This window comes from Phocoena phocoena, chromosome 19 (assembly GCF_963924675.1).
Source record: "Phocoena phocoena chromosome 19, mPhoPho1.1, whole genome shotgun sequence".
NCBI lineage: Eukaryota > Metazoa > Chordata > Mammalia > Artiodactyla > Phocoenidae > Phocoena > Phocoena phocoena.
The window spans coordinates 16,598,353-16,620,018 of NC_089237.1; the positions used below are offsets into that span (position 1 = coordinate 16,598,353).

A 21,666-nucleotide genomic window follows, 5' to 3' on the forward strand; every position below is an offset into this window, starting at 1 on the left:
GATTACTATGTGTCTTGGTGTGTTTCTCTTTGGGTTTTTCCTGCCTGGGACTCTCTGTGCATCCTGGACTTGGGTGGCTATTTCCTTTCCCATGTTAGGGAAGTTTTCAACTATAATCTCTTCAAATATTTTCTCTGGTCCTTTCTCTCTCTCTTCTCCTTCTGGGACTCCTATAATGCGAATGATGTTGCCTTTAATGTTGTCCCAGAGGTCTCTTAGGCTGTCTTTATTTCTTTTCATTCTTTTTTCTTTATTCTGTTCCGCAGCAATGAATTCCACCATTCTGTCTTCCAGGTCGCTTATCCATTCTTCTGCCTCAGTTATTCTGCTATTGCTTCCTTCTAGTGTAGTTTTCATTTCAGTTATTGTATTGTTCATCTCTGTTTGATTGTTCTGTAATTCTTCTAGGTCTTTGTTAAACATTTCTTGTATCTTCTCAATCTTTGCCGCCATTCTTTTTCTGAGGTCCTGGATCATCTTCACTATCATTATTCTGAATTCTTTTTCTGGGGTTTTATCTTGTTCCTTCATCTGGTACATAGCCCTCTGCCTTTTCATCTTGTTTATCTTTCTGTGAATGTGGTTTTTGTTCCACTGCCTGCAGGATTGTAGTTCTTGCTTCTGCTGTCTGCCCTCTGGTGGATGAGGCTATCTAAGAGGCTTGTGGAAGTTTCCTGATGGGAGGGACTGGTGGTGGGTAGAGCTGGGTGTTGCTCTGGTGGGCGGAGCTCAGTAAAACCTTAATCCGCTTGTCTGCTGATGGTTGGGGCTGGGTTCCCTCCCTGTTGGTTGTTTGGCCTGAGGCGACCCAAGACTGGAACCTACCAGGGCTCTTTGGTGGGGCTAATGGCAGACTCTGGGAGGGCTCACGCCAAGGAGTACTTCCCAGAACTTCTGCTTCCAGTGTCCTTGTCCTCACGGTGAGCCACAGCTGCCCCCCCCCCCCCCGCCTCTGCAGGAGACCCTCCAACACTAGCAGGTAGGTCTGGTTCTTTCTCCTATGAGGTCACTGCTCCTTCCCCTGGGTCCCGAGGTGCACACTAGTCTGTGCCCTCTAAGAGTGGAGTGTGTGTTTCCCCTAGTCCTGTCAAAGTCCTACAGTTAAATCCCACTAGCCTTCAAAGTCTGATTCTCTAGGAATTCCTCCTCCTGTTGCCAAACCCCCAGGTTGTGAAGCCTGTTGTGTGGCTCAGAACCATCACTTCAGTGGCTGGACTTCTGTGGTATAAGTGTTCTCCAGTTTTTGAGTCACCCACCCAGCAGTTTGGGATTTGATTTTATTGTGATAGCACCCCTCCTACCGTCTCATTGTGACTTCTTCTTTGTCTTTGCATGTGGGGTATCTATTTTGGTGAGTTCCACTGTCTTCCTGTCAATGATTTTTCAGCAGTTAGTTGTGATTCTCGTGTTCTCGGAAGAGGGAGTGAGGACATGTTCTTCTACTCCGCCATCTTGAACCAACCTCTTTGCTATTTTTTAAAATTTATTTTGGTATTTAGGAATGTTTACATTTTTGTTTTAGTGATTACATCTGCACTTATACCTCTCGTAGTGCCCTTAGTATTTCCTCTTTTTTTCCTTACTTAACCTTTTCAAAAAACTGTCCTGTCCGTTCTAAATGATATCCTTTGACTCTCATCTATTACCTATACAACAGTTAACTGTAATATTCTGCCTTCCCCTTTCTCCTCCCATTTTGTTAATTGTTTTCTTTTTTTTCAAGTTTTAAGTCTTCTCTTTTTTTTTTTTTTTTTACTGGAAGAAGCAGATTTTTAAAAATTGAAATATAATCGACGTATAACATTATATTAGTTTAGGTATACAACATAATGATTTGATATTTTGTATACATTGTGAAATGCTTAACACAATAAGTCTAGTTAACATCTGTCACCTTACATAGTTACAGCTTTTTTTTCTTGTGTTGAGAACTTGTAAGATCTACTCTTTTAGCAACATTCAAATATGCAGTACAGTATCACTAATTATAGCGACCATGCTAGTTGATTTCTGTCTATAAGAGCATGGTATTTTCATGCTGTTCTTCCACGTACGACCCCACACTTGTTTTAGCCTTAACTCTGCAATTAAATCTCTTAAATGATCATGATCAGTCCTTTTGCCAGTTTCTACTTAGTTGGATAAATTGAGTAGATCCCTCCAGGAAGTATAAATGTGTACAGTGTTTCCTAAGTTCTTGAATATTCAAACTAATTTTTTTATACCTTTGATATCTTAAGGACAGCTTGGCTGGATATAAAATTCTTGGCTTGTTTTCTTCCCTTGAATTTCTTGAAAATAGTGCATCGCATTGCTTTGCTTTGTATGAAACTCTTGAAAAGGCTGATGCCGGGCTTCCCTGGTGGCGCAGTGGTTGAGAGTCCGCCTGCCGATGCAGGGGACACGGGTTCGTGCCCCAGTCCAGGAAGATCCCACATGCCGCGGAGCGGCTGGGCCCGTGAGCCATGGCCACCGAGCCTGCGCGTCCGGAGCCTGTGCTCCGTAACGGGAGAGGCCACAACAGTGAGAGGCCCGCGTACCTCAAAAAAAAAAAAAAAAAAGGCTGATGCCAGTCTAAATTTCTTATCTTTATAAGAAATTTGATTTTTCTACCTGGGAACGCTGAGGGTTTTTCTGTCTTTAAATTCTAATATCTTTAATTAGGATATTTCTTGGAATTGGTCATTTAGGATCAACAAACCAGGTATACAATGCTTTGTTTCAATATGTAGATTTAAGTTTTCTCTATTTCCAGAAAATTTTCTTAGATTATGGTTTTAAGTATTAGTTCTGGCCCAGTTATTTTGATTTTCTTCTCAGGAGCTCCAATTATAAATGTATTTTAGGCCTTATCAGCCTGTCTTCCATTTCAACTACTTTCTCTCTGTTCTTTGCAAATTCTTTCTTTGCCTTATTTTTACTACCTTGGTTATTTTCCTGTCTTTATTCACTGCCTCTTACTAAATATTAATTTGAATCTGTTCTCCCATGGGCACTTTGTAATTTATTATTCACTTCTGAGTAGTTTGTCTTTTTCCTCAATTTCTTTCCTGTGTTTGATAAACTGTCATTGCATTTCTTTTATTTGTCTATTTCTGGTCTTAGTTTTTAATCTTCTGATTTTAGGTGTTTTGTTATATGTCTGAATACTTATTTGAGGATACTTAATTTAGTTTAAAATGTTACATACATTTTCTATTTCATAGTTGATCTTTTTAGGGAAGATGCTTCATGAGCTGAAATGCTACAATATTTTGTTACTATATTTTATTTACAGTAACTTTGTGGAGTTATTTTTTTCTGTTTCACATGATTTGTAGACAAAATTACTAGTGCAAGAGCATTCTTTTCTGTTAGTGCAGAGAAGTGCAGTTTCTTTAATAAGGAATAATGGTGAGGTGGAGGGGGAGGTAGAGAGGTTGTTTGGCATAGCTTATTTCTCTTTGGTTTCTGCATGATCCTTAATTTTCCTCTCTTACTGCCTTCTTCCCTTCATTGCCACATCTCAAAGGACACCATCCCTTCTCTATTTATCTGATTCTTTCCAGTAGTTCTTTGATGCTGCCACTTCCAGTCCTACTTACTTTCAGGTCCTTTCCCTGTACCTGGAGTCATGGACTACCAAGTCCCAAACCTGTGTGTAGTGTTTTGGCTTTTGGTGTTGGACTTTCTCTTTCGAGGGGTGATTTTGTCTATATTTTCTCTATGTAGTGCTCTCCCTTCTCCTTTATTTCCTCAATGGGAGCTCTGTCTAATTTTGTTACATATTTCTCTACTTTCAAGTAATTTGAGTTTCATGGTATTCTCTGTCTCCAAGTAATGCTGAAGGTATGGACGTATGTAGCATTATTTGTTCACCTTTTTGTTTCCACGGGGTTTTAGGAAGATGTGTGGGAATGTTCAGATTCACATTCAGATCCTCTAGATCCAGTGCTTTTGAAGATATTCAAAGATATATTAACTTTAAACTGGTTGAAAGAAAACAAATACTGAAAGCAGTTGCTTGGAACACATTACGAGGTTAGTCTGTCTGTAGTCGAGATGCCTGAGAAGAGAAGTTGGTAAAGTGGAAGGAGAGAATATCTTGTTCCTCATTTAGGAACATGGCAACTTATACTTTTTTTTTTTCTGAGTTAGAGGGAACTTAAATACTGGGAATATCTTTATTTGGCCTTTTCTTTGTGGAAGTAGGATGAGAGAGAAAATTTTTTGACTTGGGGTGAAAATAAAGGAAATTACTTTAGATATAGGTAGCTGGTAGTTGCATAATTAGTGCTTTCTAAACTTACCTCAGAGAAACACCTGGGGAGTTTGTTTTTTAAAAAAGAAAAAGATTCCCAGGCCCCTCCCTTGGGAAGTCTGATTCATGAATCTGTGTTTTTTTTTTTTTTTGCGGTACGCGGGCCTCTCACTGTTGTGGCCTCTCCCATTGAGGAGCACAGGCTTTGGACGCGCAGGCTCAGCGGCCATGGCTCACGGGCCCAGCCGCTCCGCGGCATGTGGGGTCTTCCTGGACCGGGGCACGAACCTGCGTCCCCTGCATCGGCAGGCGGACTCTCAACCACTGCACCACCAGGGAAGCCCCATGAATCTGTGTTTTTAACAATCACCCTTAAGTAGCTCTTATCAGCCACATTTTTGGAAACACTGACATAAGTAATTCCCTTAACTATCACTGCCTCACCTGAAGCATAGTGTGAAGCTGAGACAGTGGAGGAGTTTGGCGCCAAAGGGAAGTAGGTCAGTTCCTGAAGCCAGGGTTCCCTATTTGTGGACAGTGGCAGAAATAAAAATGAACACTTGTTAAATCTAATGAGGAAATGGGTGTGTAAGTAGCTTAGGTTTCTAATTTCCTTAAACTTTTCTAAATATAGGGTGGAGTGTGCGTAAATTTAACTTTTAATGCAGATAAATTCTGTTGTGAAGAAGTGAAAATTCAAGATGAAATGAGAAATGTGTTTTGTGGCCTGAATTGTGTTTAAAGCATTCTCCTGCTACCAGAAATGCTTATCTTAATTGTAAAGTCAGTTCTTTAAAAGGCAACTCAAACAGACCTAATGGGCAAAATTATAAAACTAAGTGTTCAGGTGGGACTAAGGTGGAGTAAGCATGAGGCAAGGAAGGATTTGGGGCCCTGAGTGATGTCATGATGTAGCATAAAGATAGAAAGCTGGTTCAGTGTAAGTAGAGATGTAGGCAAAGAAAGGGTAGGAAGTTTGGTATGAAGGGGAGTGCTAATTCAGAGATTCTGAACAGGAGTTCTGTCTGCAAGGAGACATTTTTTTTAGTCAAGTCAATGATTTTAGTCCTCAGACTAAATCTTCTTAGAAGAATCATTGTCTTCTTTCCATCTGGAAATGCCATATTTTAAGTACTGCATACTGATGTTCAATTAGCACATGTTTTTTGCCCATTACCTGTCTTTGTAATGTCTGTTTATTCAAAGCATTGGCTATAATTCTTTTGTTTATAAAAATATTTTTTATTAGTCTGACATTAAAATGCTATTAATCATAAAATAAGAAAACATTCTCAACCTTCTGGCCCTTTGCTTCTGGTTGAAACCTTCAGGGCATCTGTCCCTTTGGGGCTGATGATGGTGCTGGCCATGGTGCTGCCTATGAAACTGTCCATGGTACTGTTCTAGCATTTGAAATGATAACAGCTTGGTCTTTTCTGTTTAGGAACATTGACCTTAAATTAAAATGCATTTGAAAACTATAGTCAGTGATGATGGTATTTTAATACACTTATTCAAAGTTCTTGATATAAGGATGATGTACACATGTATAAATAAATATATGTATATATATGCATACATATATATGCATTATGACATTATGGAATTGTTTTGGAGTCTTTAATGCACAAAATGGTATTATATTGTGCACATCTTTCTGAAGTGTACTTTTTTCACTCAATATTATGTTTTAATGGACCATCTGTGTTTATTAAATATACATCAAGTTTTAATTTTAATTGCTATACATTATTCCACATTATGAATATGCCACATTTTATTAATCATTTCCCTACTGATCAGCATTTTTTAAGTGTTTGACTATTAGCAATAATGCTGCAGTGAACCTCCCTATAAATCTCTCTTTTTTTTTTTTTTGCGGTACACGGGCCTCTCACTGTTGTGGCCTCTCCCATTGCGGAGCACAGGCTCCGGACGCGCAGGCTCAGCGGCCATGGCTTATGGGCCCAGCCGCTCCGCGGCATGTGGGATCCTCCTGGACCGGGGCATGAACCCGTGTCCCCTGCATTGGCAGGCGGACTCTTAACCACTGCACCACCAGGGAAGCCCTATAAATCTCTTTTTAGACAAATGTTCAAGAGTCTTTCTGGGATAGACACCCAGAAATGGAATTGCTGAATCACCTTATTCCTTTTCACATTATTTCATCCCATAAATATCTTCATTATTTGGGAAACAACTAAGCTCTCTTGCTTATGAAAGTTACTCAGAATGTAACCTGTACTTTCTAGGAAATGTTAAAGAACAAAACACCCAGAAGTGGAGGTCAGAGAGTATTCTGAAACTTTCAGCTGAGATTTGAACTTATTTTTCAATCTTCGGTGAATTTCCCAACCCTCACCCTGGCTTTCTTTGTTATTTTGCTTTTGAAATGTTTATCTTTAAAATATGTGTGTCTCCTTTATTATGGCAAACCAAAATATAAAAATATGATTACTCAAGCAATTTCATTCAGAGGATTTACAGAAAATCCTTTTACATTCTTCAAGTGGCTAGACTATAAGAGATAAGTTTAGAACAGAAATTGAGTATGAAAGGACCATAAAGATTTATCTAGGCAGTCTTATTTTACTGACAAATCAAGGCACAGAGAGTCTTTTAGTTACTAACAGACTCTGTTGAAGCACACAGACTCCAAAGCCCCTTTGTCTTGCCTCCTTTGTTTTTAGCATGGAGACGATAGGTATTTTGCTGCTGCTGTTTCATTTAAACAGTTCATGAATATATTAAGCATCCTACAGACACTGTTGGGTGCTGTTAATACAAAGAAGAGCTAAAAACCTGGCCTTTGTCCTGTTATACATGTAGAACTTACTGTAGTTCCCTGCATATCATAGGTGCTCAGTAAATATTTCTGTAGTATTAAAAAAAGAAATGTTACACTCTGTTGCTCTGGAGGAAATCCCTCTAGTAAACATTTTTTTTTTCTCAAGGTTTTTGTGGGTGTGTGTGTCCTACATTCTAATTTGTTAGGGCAAAAGAGCTCACACACCTCTCACCTTAGCTCTTTCTTGTGTCAAACAAACATCTTGTTTGGAAACAGTATGTTATGCCAACTCCACTGGGACTTCCCACTGTCATTTTGTCCTTTGTTTAATGAGAAGGAGGAAGATGCAGAGGCTGCGTAGGGAGGGCTGTGATTTCCCTAGAAGAGTCAGGTGAGGGGTAGAAGTATAGGAGAGTGCTGTTCAGTATGTTCTAATTAAGTCAGAGGGAAGAACATCTCTAGTGGTTATTGTTATTTTTAAAAAATCTGTGCTTATGTGTCTCTCCAATGAAGGCCTTGTAAAATCCCCTTTTGGTCAAGTTCTGTTATAATTCATTTATATGAAACTTTTAGCTACTTGAAGCACAGCAAGTATTTGGTGTCTCTGTGATTTAAAAAATGCTTCTTTTTTTCTCTAGTGTTCTTATATACATTTGACAAAGCCAAACAGTGTATTGGCACAATGACCATCGAGATTGATTTCCTGCAGAAAAAAAGTATCGACTCTAACCCTTATGATACTGACAAGATGGCCGCAGAATTTATTCAGCAGTTCAACAACCAGGCATTCTCAGTGGGACAACAGGTAGTTTTAAATTTTCTTTCATTTCTTTCATTTCTAGACATTCTAATCTCTGCAGTTGTGGAAAATTAATTCTGTTTTTTAAAAACTGAGAGGAGCTTTGCATGTGAACAGCTATATCTAAGATGAATGATAAAAAGTGAGGGAAATAAGTTTGCTGAACCTCTAGCAGTCTGTTCAGGAAAACTCTAAAGTAGCTTTTAGGTTACAGTGTCATATATAATTACAGCAGCTTTTCCTTCTGTAAATTTGGAAATACTATAGACATACATGTCTCAAATTTCTTCTTATTGTGGAACATTTGTCTCTGGATGTCGTTCTCTTTTACTGATATATTTCTGTAGAAAAGTAATTCTTAACTTTTTTGGTTATGAACTTCTTTGAGAATCTTAAGAAAATTTTGTGTGTGTGTGTGTGTATGTATATGTGTGTGTATATACATATATATATATATATATATATATATATATATATATATATACACTTACTTTTTTTCATGGAGCTTTTGAAACCCAGATTTTCTTTTCTTGAAAATGATATTTACATTGCTCCCTATTTTTGGACTTCAGTTAATATCATATTGTTTAACCTCCTAGGAAGAAATTCTGTTCTTTTAAAATTTTAGTTAAAAAATGTATGAGTTCATAAATTGCTCTTTGTACACATAAATAATCATTGCTCTTTTGACCTCACCATTACATTTGTCTCGTTTTCTATGACTTTTCTTAATCATTCCTAATTCCTTCCTCCTCCCATAGCTCCGTAGCAGCTGTTCTCAAACTGTGGTCCAGAGACCTGTGGGGGTCCCTGAGGCCCTTTCAAGGGGTTTGTGAAGTCAAAACTATTTTCATAATAATATCAAGACATTACGTGCCCTTTTCCTCTTATTCTCTCACAAGTCTACAGTGGAGTGTTGTAGACTGTGTGATGGGTATAGCACACTGACTGCTGAAGCAGACATGAGTGTCCATCAGTCTTCCATTAAGCAAGAAATTAAAGAGATTTGCGAAAATGTCACAGTGCCACTCTTCCCATTTATATTTTTTATTTTGGAAAATGGAGGGATTTTTTTAAACAAATTAAAAATATGTTATTAACACATAATGTACTTAATTGTTTTTTGAAAAATAAGTTTCTTGTTCTAATTTCTAATACAGTGACTATCAAGAGTTATAATCCATATAAACAAAATTTTGGGGGTCCTCAAAAATGTTTAGGCTTATATATAAAAGGATCCTGAGACCAAAAAGTTTGAGAATCCCAGCTTATAGAATTCTGATCTGTAACAAGTTACGTAGACTGTCTCTGCGTCTCTCACATGGGAAGGTCTGTAAGATGGGGAATGAGAGAAGTGGTAGAAGGAAAGACCTGTGGGAGTGAATGGAGTGTCATTAGCTGGAGAAATGAGACGCTAATGATTTGAGAGTACATACATACATACACCATACATCATAATATCAAACTTTTACAAGTGTAAACTCAATTAATGGTAGACAGGAAAAGGATGTAGAGCATTTATTATTGTTTTTAAAAGTACTAGAATTAGAATGAATCTCAGAGGTTATCTTGTCTAACCTCATTTTGCAAATGAGGAATTTTATTTAGATCCAGCGAAGGTCCATGACCTTCTCAGCCAGGGTTGTAGCTGAGACAAGAACCTATTAGTCATTTGATCAATTAATTAATTAAATGCTTATTGAACACCTAGTATGTGTTCAATACATACTATTTTAGTATCCCTGTGGATCTGCAGTGAACAAAATAAACAGAATTCCTACCCTCATAGAGCTTACTTTCTAGTTGGGAAAGAGAAAATAAGAAATGCCATGTACTGTTTAGTACTTTGATGTCAGTAAAATGGGATGATGCACTAGAGAGCCACTGGGCTGCTACTTCGGATTAGATGGATTGAGGAGGCTCCGCAGGATGGCAGAGATTAGCTGATAATTTGTTGATTTACCTGTCCATTGTTTTGGGGGCTTTACCATAGTCCTTCTGGATTCCTACACTTTCTGACTGATAGTTGTGCTCAAATTGCCTGACTAGACTTCATTGTTTTTACCTTCTCCTTTAGCTTTTGTATTTTAATAGAAAATGCTTTGGTATTTGTAATAATTTAAAACCCAGTAACATGCAGATGTCTATAAACCCATGAAACAAAATCCTCCATAATACAGAGAAGAAGTAAACATCTTACTTCAAATCATTTTTCTTAGTATTTATTCTCATTCGTAGTAATTAGTAGTGGCAGGATTGACAGTCAGCTTTGTTTATTATATTTTTGTTGTATGCCGGTACCTAGAAGAGGGCCTAGCTTGTAGAAGGTACTCAATAAATATTTGGTGAATGAATGACCATTCAGAAGCTGTCTCTGCACTCGAATGGCAGGCACTTTGTATTGGTTGTAGAAAAGCATTAGAGTCACACACCCAGGCTTGCATCCTGGCACTGTCGTTTACTGTGACTCTAGGTCCCATTGTTTAGCCCCTCTCTGGATCTCAGCTTCCTTCCTAGTAAAACTGAGGAATACTTTCTGTTTGCAAGAGACTTTGTATTAGTTATACAACCTCCTGTAATGTTTGTTTGGCACACAGCAGATATTCAATAAATGTTAGTTGGTTATGGTAGCCAGTGGTGACCTCTCATTGGTTATGTGGGTAGTTTGCTCGTGGTGATATACAAGAGAAAGCTGCTTGCCTGCATTTGGAAAACATTGATGATGATGTGAGAATCAAGCCATTGAATCATGAAGTGATTTTTCTCCCCTTACTTCTTTTCTACATAGCTTGTGTTTAGCTTCAATGAAAAGCTTTTTGGCTTACTGGTAAAAGACATTGAAGCCATGGATCCTAGCATCCTGAAGGGAGAGCCTGCGACAGGTAAAAGACAAAAGGTATGTTTTATTTTTAATAATCTTTGTGATGTGCATTATGCAAGTTAATATAATTTTCCTAGCCATTCTCTCCCTCAGTGATTTCTTTTATATTATGCGCTCTTTCTTTTAAGATAGTAGGGGAAAAAATTGCTTTTCTAGCCAGCATATTTATTAAAATATAGTGTAAAATATACTTATTTGCAGATCTAATAGTAACTTGAAATTTGTATATATACTTGTAATTCTGGTTGAATGCAAGTGATATTTATTGTAAATAAATAATAAGACAGGTGTTATCAAAAATATATGTGTTGAAATAAAATAGGAATAATAGAAGGTAGTTATGACAGAAATAAATGTAACTTAGCTGATAGTTTGGAAGATTTACTTTGCTCAGAGAGACCTCATTTCCCCTTTGTTTTCTGCCTTGCTTTGAGAAGTCCAGAAGTCTGCTATTAGACTAACTACTAATTACTGTCTTTCTATACAGATTGAAGTAGGACTGGTTGTTGGAAACAGTCAAGTTGCATTTGAAAAAGCAGAAAATTCATCACTCAATCTTATTGGTAAGATTTACAGTTTTTAGAAGATTCTGAGTAAAGTGGGACTATTTCTGTTATAATACGTGACTCAACTACAGTGATTTTTAAGCAGGGAAGGAGAATAGGGATACCTCCTTTGAGAAGGCTTATCACAAAATCATGGAGTGTCATATCTGTCACATGTGATGATGTAGAAAAGAATTTAAAACCTTCACTAGGTCAGTGTTGTCCAATAGAAATATAATGTGAGCCATGTATGTCATTTTTAATTTCCTAGTAACTACATTAAAAATAAGGGAAAAGATACAGATAAAATTAATTTTTAAACTTTTAATATTGAGGTAAGTTCAGGCTTACAGAGGTTCCATAAAAAATAGTTCAGAAAGTTCCTGTATACCCTTCACCAGCTTCCTCTGATGTTAGATCTTTTTATTTTATTTTATTTTATTTTGGCTGCATTGGGTCTTCGTTGCTGTGCGCAGGCTTTCTCTAGTTGCGGCGAGTGGGGGCTACTCTTCGTTGCAGTGAGCGGGCTTCTCATTGTGGTGGCTTCTCTCATTGTGGAACGTGAGCTCTAGGCGCATGGGCTTCAGTAGTTGCAGCACGTGGGCTCAGTACTTGTGGTTCACGGACTCTAGAGTGCAGGCTCAGTAGTTGTGGCACACGGGCTTAGTTGCTCTGGGACATGTGGGATCTTCCCGGACCAGGGATCAAACCCGTGTCCCCTACATTGGCAGGCGGATTCTCAACCACTGTGCCACCAGGGAAGCCCCTGATGTTAGATCTTAAATAACCATAGTACAGCTACCAAAACTAAATTAACGTGGTTCATTGCTACTAACTAAACTACAGACTTTATTTGGATTTCACCAGTTTTTTCATTATGTCCTTTTTCTGTTCCAGGATCTAACTCGGGATTCCACATTGCGTTTAGTGGGTTAGTTTCCATAGTCTTCTCCAGTCTCTGACAGTTCCTCAGTCTTTCATTGTCTTTCACGACCTTGAGAGCTGGTCACTTATTTTGTAGGATGTTCCTCAGCTGGTTGTGTGTTAAATGTGGTACTAGCATCACATCCATTACTGATTGAGTTAAATGATGAATGTACAGGTAAAGAGCATCTTTCCAACAGATTCATAGTTCAGTCCTACTCTTGTACGTTAGCCCTACTTTTATTATATTAAAATAATGAAGATCTCTAAAAATAGTAACTCACCAGAATAATGATGCTGTTAATTATATAGTAATTCGTACTTTTGGTTGACTTAACTGTTATGTCTAACCCAGTACAAGGTAGATGATTTTCAGTGGTTGCACACCATTATATCCAAAGTCATTTAACTTCGAATATGTGGCCTTTCTCTTGATCCATAAATTATCATTCCTCCCTTATTGTTTTTTCTTAATTATAAAATAAAATATTTAGCTCATGAAATGTGGATACTCAAAAATAACACACTAAAATTTTTAAAGTTGATTATATTTTCATACTGTTTTATAATCTGTTCTTTTTTGCTTAACATATTTCAAGCATCTTAATAAATACACTTCTACAATATAATTTTTAATGACTATACATATTGTTTCATGGATGTAGGATATATCATAATCTCCTATTATTGATCCAATACATTTCTGGAGTGATTTCTTTGTATATCATATTCTGTACACATTTCGTTAAGGTATATTATCCCAAGAGAGTCGCATGACTTTCGTACAATGTGGATATTTCTAAGTAATTCATGCAAAGGTGTAATTGATAGTTTTTTTTCCATTGGAAAGTAAAATTGTGTAGTGATTTAACATGCAGTAAATTTGACCACAAGAGGGCAGTAGAGTGTAAGAAAAATATTTTTGATAGCTTCATAAAGGAAATGTTTAAGTCCACAAAACTAACCATACGAATAGCATCTAGGGTAAACTTTTTGTAATGTGACATTTTATCCCCTAATTAAAAAAAAACTATAATATTTCTTTTTTTTGTTTATAGTGGAATGTACTAAGGCACTTTTATTCTTTGTGTTTGAGATAGTTAATGTGGTTCTCTTGAGTTACTTTAGGGGGCACTATGACATTTAAGTTAGATAATTTTCATTTGCGAAAGAATTTGAAAACATGAATTTTGAAATCATGAAAGACTTTAGGATGATTTTAGACTTTTGTGTGCAAATGAAGAAAAAGCAAAAATAAGGCATCAAACTTAGTGCATCTTTTCAGACTGAGGGGTTATATTCCCAATTATATACTTAGTCTAGATAAATATATGTATCCTAAAATCTTGCTCTAGGAGCCTTGAGGGACTGCTAGATTTCCTTTGCATTTCTGGCAACTAGTGTTTTCTTCATCAGACATGCATATGGTTGATTTCTTCTAATCAACCAAGTTAGTTAACTTGGTTAGGATTAGAGGTTAATAAGACCAGACTCCACGGATTGACTACAGCGTGAGTTTAGCTAGTCATTTTGAAAGTGTTTTACTGACCCTAAATGGGGACCAGACAAAGTAGTGAATATAGCAAAACTCATCCTTCTTAGAAATCAGCTAAGAGCATGTTGTTCATCTTTGTATAAGGGTAGCTTTTCTTTATTCACTGAGGATACCCAGGGAGTTCTATCTTTTTACATTTAGTGATGAAGTTCTTGTCTCACATTTGATTATCTTTGTTTGACATAGGCAAAGCTAAAACCAAGGAAAATCGCCAGTCTATTATCAATCCTGACTGGAACTTTGAAAAAATGGGAATAGGAGGTCTGGACAAGGAATTCTCAGATATTTTTCGACGAGCGTTTGCTTCCCGGGTATTTCCTCCAGAGATTGTGGAGCAGATGGGTGAGTTTAAAAAGGAAATTTTGATAAAATCTTGTATTGTTTTTTTAAAAAATGGATGTGATAGTCTCTTTTCAGTAATGTTTTGAAATTATTTTTCAGACTCGACAAAGTATTTTTAACTTAAAAAAAAAAGTTAAAAAAAAAAACTTTGAAGTATTAGGATTTTTTAAATTACATTTTAATTTTATGGGGAAATCATAGAAATATTTGTGGTTGCTTGATTTTATGTATTCAAGTATGTTTTTCTATAGGACATATTTATAAATTTCATTTTATTTATATATTTATGAATTTTTTAATAGGTCATATTTAGAGATTTCATCTGACTGTAAAGATTCACTAGAAGTCAGATTTACCCTGCTGAATAGTCATTACCGATTAGACTATGGGCATTGTTCTAATATTAGCTGTTGTTTCTTCTTATTGTACTGTTGTATTACCCAGTTGGTGCATCTTCATACCTAGTAAATGGATACTTGACATGTTTTAAATTTGTGCAAAAGGACAGATGCAGGATAGACATTGGAATTTCCATGTTGCATACAAAGAAATGCACTAGTCATTTATCACTTTTTTCTTGAAGGTTTATTTAATTTATCTGTGTGTGTGAAATGGCTTTATTTGCCCTGGTGGAAATGCTGTCATGACTGTTTTCATATCCATATCATAGGTTGGATTGGAATGTGAGCAACAGAATATCTGAGAAAGGAATTTATAACATAACAGCTTCTGGAAGACTATTAGTATTAAAAACAGTATCCAAAAAAACTGAAGGAATACAAATATATTACTCCCTTCACCTCCATCATTCTTTATCTTTAAATTGCTACTGGGAGATAAAAGTACATTCATCATGGTGGGGATAAGAACTGCTTTCCAGGCACTAAGTGCTTGGTTCTATCAACCTCCTATTGTTGGTAGCTTTTCTGCCTGGTTGCTCACTCTGATAAATTACAGGCACAGCACACACCTGTTCACTGGCTAAAGGTCGAGTTTGGATTTGGATTAAGAGAAAATGACAGAGACCCTCATCACCTGAGTTTTATACACCTTGAAATGGCAATAGCATACTTTTTTATCTGAAAGATACAAAGGCCAAGTCCATAAAAAACAATTTTAATTTGGAAAATAGTTAAAAATATGGTAGTTCACTATCTTGGTAATGTGTATTTTGAGGCACAATAAATCCATAAAACTTTTAAATAAAGACATGGAAATATTGTTTTAAGTACACTTGGGGTATAAGCAGAGATTAAAGGGTGATTCCAAATGTTCTAAGTTATTCTTGTGGAATATTTTTACTAGTTTTCGAGCCTGAGCCCCATATAGAAATAGTCTAATGATTGTTTCTTTGAGCATGTATACTCTTCAGCCAACAAGTAGAAAAATTACTGCTTCTATAAGTTATATCTTTTAATTATAGTATAAGTATTTTCTCACGGTTTAGAAACTTTTGAGGATTCAGTTATTCAGATACTAGTTTTCTGTTTGTGCATTATCCAAACCCTGCTCATTAGGGCCTCTGTCTGAGATTGAGGAGATAACACGTAAAGGAGTAAACTCATTTCAGTCAATTTGTGACTCTGCCAGCTGTTGAAGAGTTTGAAATTAAATCAAAACAGGTTTGGGGGCTTCCCTGGTGGCGCATGGTTGAAAGTCCGCCTGCCGATGCAGGGGACACGGGTTTGTGCCCCAGTCTGGGAAGATCCCACATGCCGCAGAGTGACCGGGCCTGTGAGCCATGGTCGCTGAGCCTGCACATCCGGAGCCTGTGCTCCGCGATGGGAGAGGCCACAACAGTGAGAGGCCCACGTACTGCAACAACAAAAAAACAGATTTGGGATTTCTGAGTGACTTCAATCTGTTTTTGCAGTCCATATTGAACTTAGTTGAATTATATAGTATGCTTTTTGTTGTTGTTTAATGTGCTTTTTGACCAAGGACCTTGAATTTCAGTTTTGTTGGTGAGTACTACTACCCAGAACCTTTTTTTTTAAATAAATCTTTTATTTAATTGCGACATTAACCATTAACTTATTTTAGGCAAACAGAGAATTACTATATTTTATTTATTTATTTATTTATAGCTGCATTGGGTCTTCGTTGCTGTGCTTGGGCTTTCTCTAGTTGCAGTGCGTGGGCTTCTTATTGCATTGACTTCTCTTATTGTGGAGCACAGGCTCCAGCTGCACGGGCTTCAGTAGTTGTGGCACATGGGCTCCATAGTTGTGGCTCACGGGCTCTAGAGCGCAGGCTCAGTAGTTGTGGCACATGGGCTCAGCTGCTCTGTGGCATGTGGGATCTTCCCAGGCCAGGGCTCGAACCCGTGTCCCCTGCACTGGCAGGCAGACTCCCAACCACTGCACCACCAGGGAAATCCCTAGAACCTTTTTTATGGATTTACTTTTCTAATACTTTTATACTGACTTAGTTAGGCATAAATGAGTTCTTTTTTTCTTTTTTTAATGTAGTAAATTTTTTTGCTTTATGGCATTTTGCTATGCAGAAGCTTGTGTTATCAATTTGATTTAAAAGACATTAAGTCTAAAGGTACATTGGCTTTTGAGCTGAACTGAAAGACATTTTTTTCTTTATTCTGAATTAAGATTCTCAGTGTCCTTATGCTACTTTTTTTAATGGTAAAATGGCTGAAAAATAATTCTCTTGCTGTGCACGTATCATTCCTTATTTTCCAATAGAATGTTCTTTTTTCATTTGAATTTTGGGGGAATTACATAATAGAATATTTCATTGCCTTCTAAGTGCAGTGTGATTTTAAAGTTCTCATTGGGCTTTGATAAAGGTATATAAAAGAACAGATTACTACATTTAATTTAAAATGACATTACAGGGACTTCCCTGGTGGCGCAGTGGTTAAGAATCCGCCTGCCAATGCAGGGGACACGGGTTCGATCCCTGGTCCGGGAAGATCCCACATGCCACGGAGCAACTAAGCCCGTGCGCCGCAACTACTGAATCCCGTACACCTAGAGCCCGTGCTCCGCAGCAAGAGAAGCCACCGCAGTGAGAAGCCCGCGCACCGCAACGAAGAGTAGCCCCCACTCGCTGCAAATAGAGAAAGCCTGCGCGCAGCAACGAAGATCCAACACAGCCAAAAATAAATTAATTAATTAAAAATAAATAAATAAATAAAATGACATTACATGTGTCCTTTTTTATATATATCCTGTGTTCTTTTACCCTGCCGGGTGGAAACAAAATTGGCTAATTTGTTTCCTCATTCTCTCTGTTAACTAAATCGTCAACCTATATGGTTGTGAGATCTCACTGGACACTGGATATGATTGATTAAATCAATTCAAATGGAACAAAAATAGGGATTAGAAAAGAATAATTAACATAGGTTATGGGACTATTTTATTTTGCTTAAGCAGAGAACATTTTTACTTTTGGCTTGAGACCAAATCATTGTTTTTACCATGGAGTCTAGAGTTATGTCTGCTTTGTAAACAGGAATCTTAACTAAATGAATCTTTTTGCCTATATATCAAAGTTTCAAATTCACAAAGTGATAAATTTAGAATTATCTTCTGTCATTGTGTTTATGAGACTGAGAATTGTAAGTAATATAGTTCTTTCCTTTTGCTTGAAAAACTTCACGTTGCTTTTGAAAACTGCAAATATACCTTAGGTAATACAGAATGTTGCCAGTGAGATACAGAGAGACTAAAGGACTAACCAGAGGCACACATTTATGCAGAAAATATAGGGATCAGATGAGGTAATACACATGAAATAAGTGTCCTAGAGTTTTCTAAAATGTTAGTTTCTCTCTTGAAATGCATTCAAGTACTTCCTGTTTTTGTTGTAACATTTTTATAGAATTAAAGTCAAGGAAGGCCTTAAAAGGGAAAAGAAGAAGTCACATACAGCCAGCCCTATAGAGAATGGAAGAAAGGTCATATGTAGAAGTATGAAAAGGGATTACTTTGGGGGGATATCAGTTTAGACTTTTGTTGTTCTTGTTTTAATCAGTGTAAGTATTTAATCAGTGTAACTAACTTTTTCTTTGTCTGGAGCAGTTGGACTCACCCAAACCCACATGGGGCAGCTCTTCCTTGAAAGCACATGAAAGCATTAGCAAGGAAAACTAGACCTAAACCTTGCACTTAGCAGATACCCTCAGTAATTTAGAATATCCTCTAATGCCTACAATGATAGCCGTTAAGTTAGGAAAGACCTTAAATCCTTTGTGGGATAATATAGAAGTACCTTTTGGGTCCCAGGATAGAAATGTGGGCATCAAAAACCAGCATCTGGAAGTATGGGTGAATAAACTCAGCAGTCCTTGGGTGTACCCAGGTGTCGATGGCATATGCATGTACTCCTCTTCAGACATTCACCACGCTTATTCCCTTGTGTGCAGTTTTGTGCATAGTGCTCTGGATAAATAATTGATTACCTCAGTTCTCATTGTAGCTCTTTTGTTGGAAAAGATAGTTTCCATAGAGAAACTTCATTTTTTGGCATCCCTGGCAAGTTACCTCTAAACTATAAATGTCAGAGCAAAACAACAGTAACAATTTTTTTCCAAAGAACAGTGAAATAATTGTTAAAGAATTAAAGAATTGTAATATAATTTTAGGACTAGGTTCACATGTATCCAAGGAAAGGGGCTTTGGCAGAAGTTATCTGTATTAGAGCTGAAAGGAAAAGAGTGTAGAGACTTAAAGGCCTCAAGCCTTGTCCTGTCTTTGGGTGGACCTGTACCTTGTAGATATTGCAGGCTGCCCAATGGGGAGGAAAGCCACTGGTTAGAGTTTTGTATGCCCTTTCTTTGAAACTGACACTGTTCTTTTTGGTCCCCCTTTTTGTGCCTCCCTCTCTAAGCCCATTTTCAATCTGTATTTTTAAGGTTTCTTTTGAAATTCTAGAGGAAAGCAACTCATTTCTGGTATCACAAGTGAAACTGCAGTTACTCTATGAGTAGAGCTGCGGAGAAGATAAGGAGCCTTTCAGTCACATGCAGACATCTTTCACATGCTAAGAACAGTGCAAATAAAATACAGTGGAAGAAAGGGCACTACGGTTTTGTACATGCCATATTTGGGAGAGAGGGAGTTCTTGCTAAGATTAACATAAACACTGACACTCTTAAAATGCATTTTCACACCCCCAACTCATGAGGAGAGATTGCAATTTACATGGTGGTTAAGACATCTTACCAAACTCCAGGGCTCTGTAAAAGGAACCCTAAGGCTAAAGAGCTTATCTGAGATTTGAAAAAAAAAAAAAAAATGAAGCTTCCTGACATTCATTTTTTTTCCTTGTATTAGTCATAACTTGCTTTTCAGCTATATTTTAGGTTTTGAATGCCAACCTGACATCTGTTCAAGTCTGCCTGTAATTTATTAAGAAAGGAAAAGAAAGCAATTGCTCACTAGTCAGAGATGCAAAACTTACCCTTTCTGCTTTTCCACAGAGTACTTATAGATGATACTTGAATATGAAGAATGTAATAATTTACTAATTCTAACTCAGGTTGGGGAATTTATCTTTTTTTTTTTTTTTTTAATTAGAAGAAGAAAATGGCCTTATGATCATGGGATTTCCAGAATCTCTAGAGCAGGATATAGAAATAAAGCAGACAACCTAAAAATACTATGGGTGCCTTTTAATAAGCTGAAAAATTTAACCTTGAATTAATTTTTCCATTGGTTTTAATTTTTCAGGTTAAATTTACTTACATTTGAATAGAAATAATGTAGTTGTGCTTATATCTCAGAGTCAAATTATATGTAAATTCAGCTGGCATTTTTTATTTATAAACAGACTTTTAGAGTGATTTCTTTCTTTTGGGGAGGCAGAGCTGTCTATGAATCACCAATGGATTAGATTTGCTGGCAACTACAGTTGAGTTACTTATAAATCAATAATCGGGTCACTATGAAGTTGAAGTCTAAGTTTTTACCTAAATGTCCACCAGTAAGGAAATGATTAAACTATGCTGCATCCTCCCATCCTCATTATGAAAGAGTGAAGCGAATCTTAAAATGGCATAGCTCTAAATGTACAGATATGTTTTAGTAATTTAAAAAATCTGAAGCAAATGCATTACAGAAGTCCATATGGACTCACATTAAATTGAAAAAATTGTTTACTTCTGTGAAAGGGAACTTAGGATGGAAATAGAGGGAGATTTTTGTTCTTTCACTCTGTGTACCCCTTCTCTGAATGTTTAACTGGGATATTATATTTCTACTTGTGTAATTAAAAAACAAACAAAAAGGTACTATCACAGGCTGTTTCTGTCTTGTGGGGCTCCCCTGACAGCACAGCAAAGGAGCAGGGGGACGGATATGACCCACTCCTTTCATGAGGTTTCAGTGGAGAAGAGGGTGAGGCCTGGATCCCGAGGGCTTTAATTGCAGCTCCTTACAGAGCATAGGCAGACGTGCCTGTCCTTTTCTACTAAAAGATAAAAACAATTTCTTGATGTGTAACAAACTACCTCCTCCAATTACTTTTTGCATTATAGAATGGGTACAGGTAGTTTGTATTCCCTTCAAACCCTGAGAACATTTGCATCTGAGTGCTTAAGCAGCTGCGAAAACATTAGAGAGGAAAGAGTGGGAGAAGGGAAGGAGGGAGAGCAGAGTTTCTGACGTGTGAGGAACTGTGCTTGAATTTGTTCAGTCTTAAAAACCTTTCCACTGAGGAACCTAACTCATGTGACTCCTAAAGTGAAATGGTTGGTGTTTTTTTCCATTTTATCCCCATATTTAGGTGGTGATGATGATGTTAGCTAATACCTATATAGGGCCAGCACCCTTCTAAATGCTTTACATATATTAACTTACTTAATCCTCACAACAACTTTATGAGGTAGATACTATATTGTCCCCATTTTATGGAGAAGGAAACTGAGTGTCAGAAAGGTTGAGTAATTGGTCCAAGACATATAGCTAGTAAGTGGTGGAGTCACATTTGAACTCAGGCAGTCTGGCCTCAGAGTCCATGCCGTTAACTCTTTTTTTTTTTTTTCTATTTATTTATTTGGCTGCGCCGGGTCTTAGTTGCGGCATGTGGGATCTGCATTTCGGCATGAGGGATCTTTAGATGCGGCATGTGGGATCTAGTTCCCTGACCGGGGGTCAAACCTGGGCCCTCTACGTTGGGAGCCCAGAGTCTTAGCCACTGGACCACCAGGAAAGTCCCATGCTGTTAACTCTTATATTGTTCTTTTCTCATGAAAGCCCATAACATAAAACCGTTAAAATGGGCTTTCTCAGCCCCACTTCTTGGGGACCTCTGAGGTGGTCTTTGAGGGAACTGGAGCCAAGGGTTTTGCAACTGTGACACCACTGACATTTTGAGCCGGATAATTGTCATGGGGTGCTGGCTGTCCTTTGCATTGTAGGATGTTTAGCAGCATCACTGGCCTCTACCCACTATATGCCAAGTAACACTCCCCATCTCACCCCTAGTGGTGACAACCAGAAGTATCTCCAGACATTGTCAAACATCCCCTGGGGGCAAAATCACCCTTGGTTGAGAACTGATCTACTACAGTCCCCTGACTCCTTCTCTTTACAGATGCAGAAACTGTGGCCCAAGGTCACTAAGCAAGT

At 37.4% G+C, this 21,666-nt stretch overlaps 1 protein-coding gene across 3 annotated transcripts in view; it reads left to right on the forward strand.

Annotated features, from left to right (window-relative positions):
• The window catches only part of NSF (N-ethylmaleimide sensitive factor, vesicle fusing ATPase), a 158,373-nt gene that overhangs the window by 37,430 nt on the left and 99,277 nt on the right, over positions 1-21,666 (forward strand). For all 3 annotated transcript variants that reach the window (XM_065897813.1, XM_065897815.1, XM_065897814.1), the window contains exons 5-8: positions 7,667-7,833; positions 10,616-10,723; positions 11,196-11,271; positions 13,919-14,074. In XM_065897813.1, coding sequence (XP_065753885.1) covers positions 7,667-7,833; positions 10,616-10,723; positions 11,196-11,271; positions 13,919-14,074 — 507 coding nt within the window. The remainder of the gene's footprint in view (positions 1-7,666; positions 7,834-10,615; positions 10,724-11,195; positions 11,272-13,918; positions 14,075-21,666) is intronic.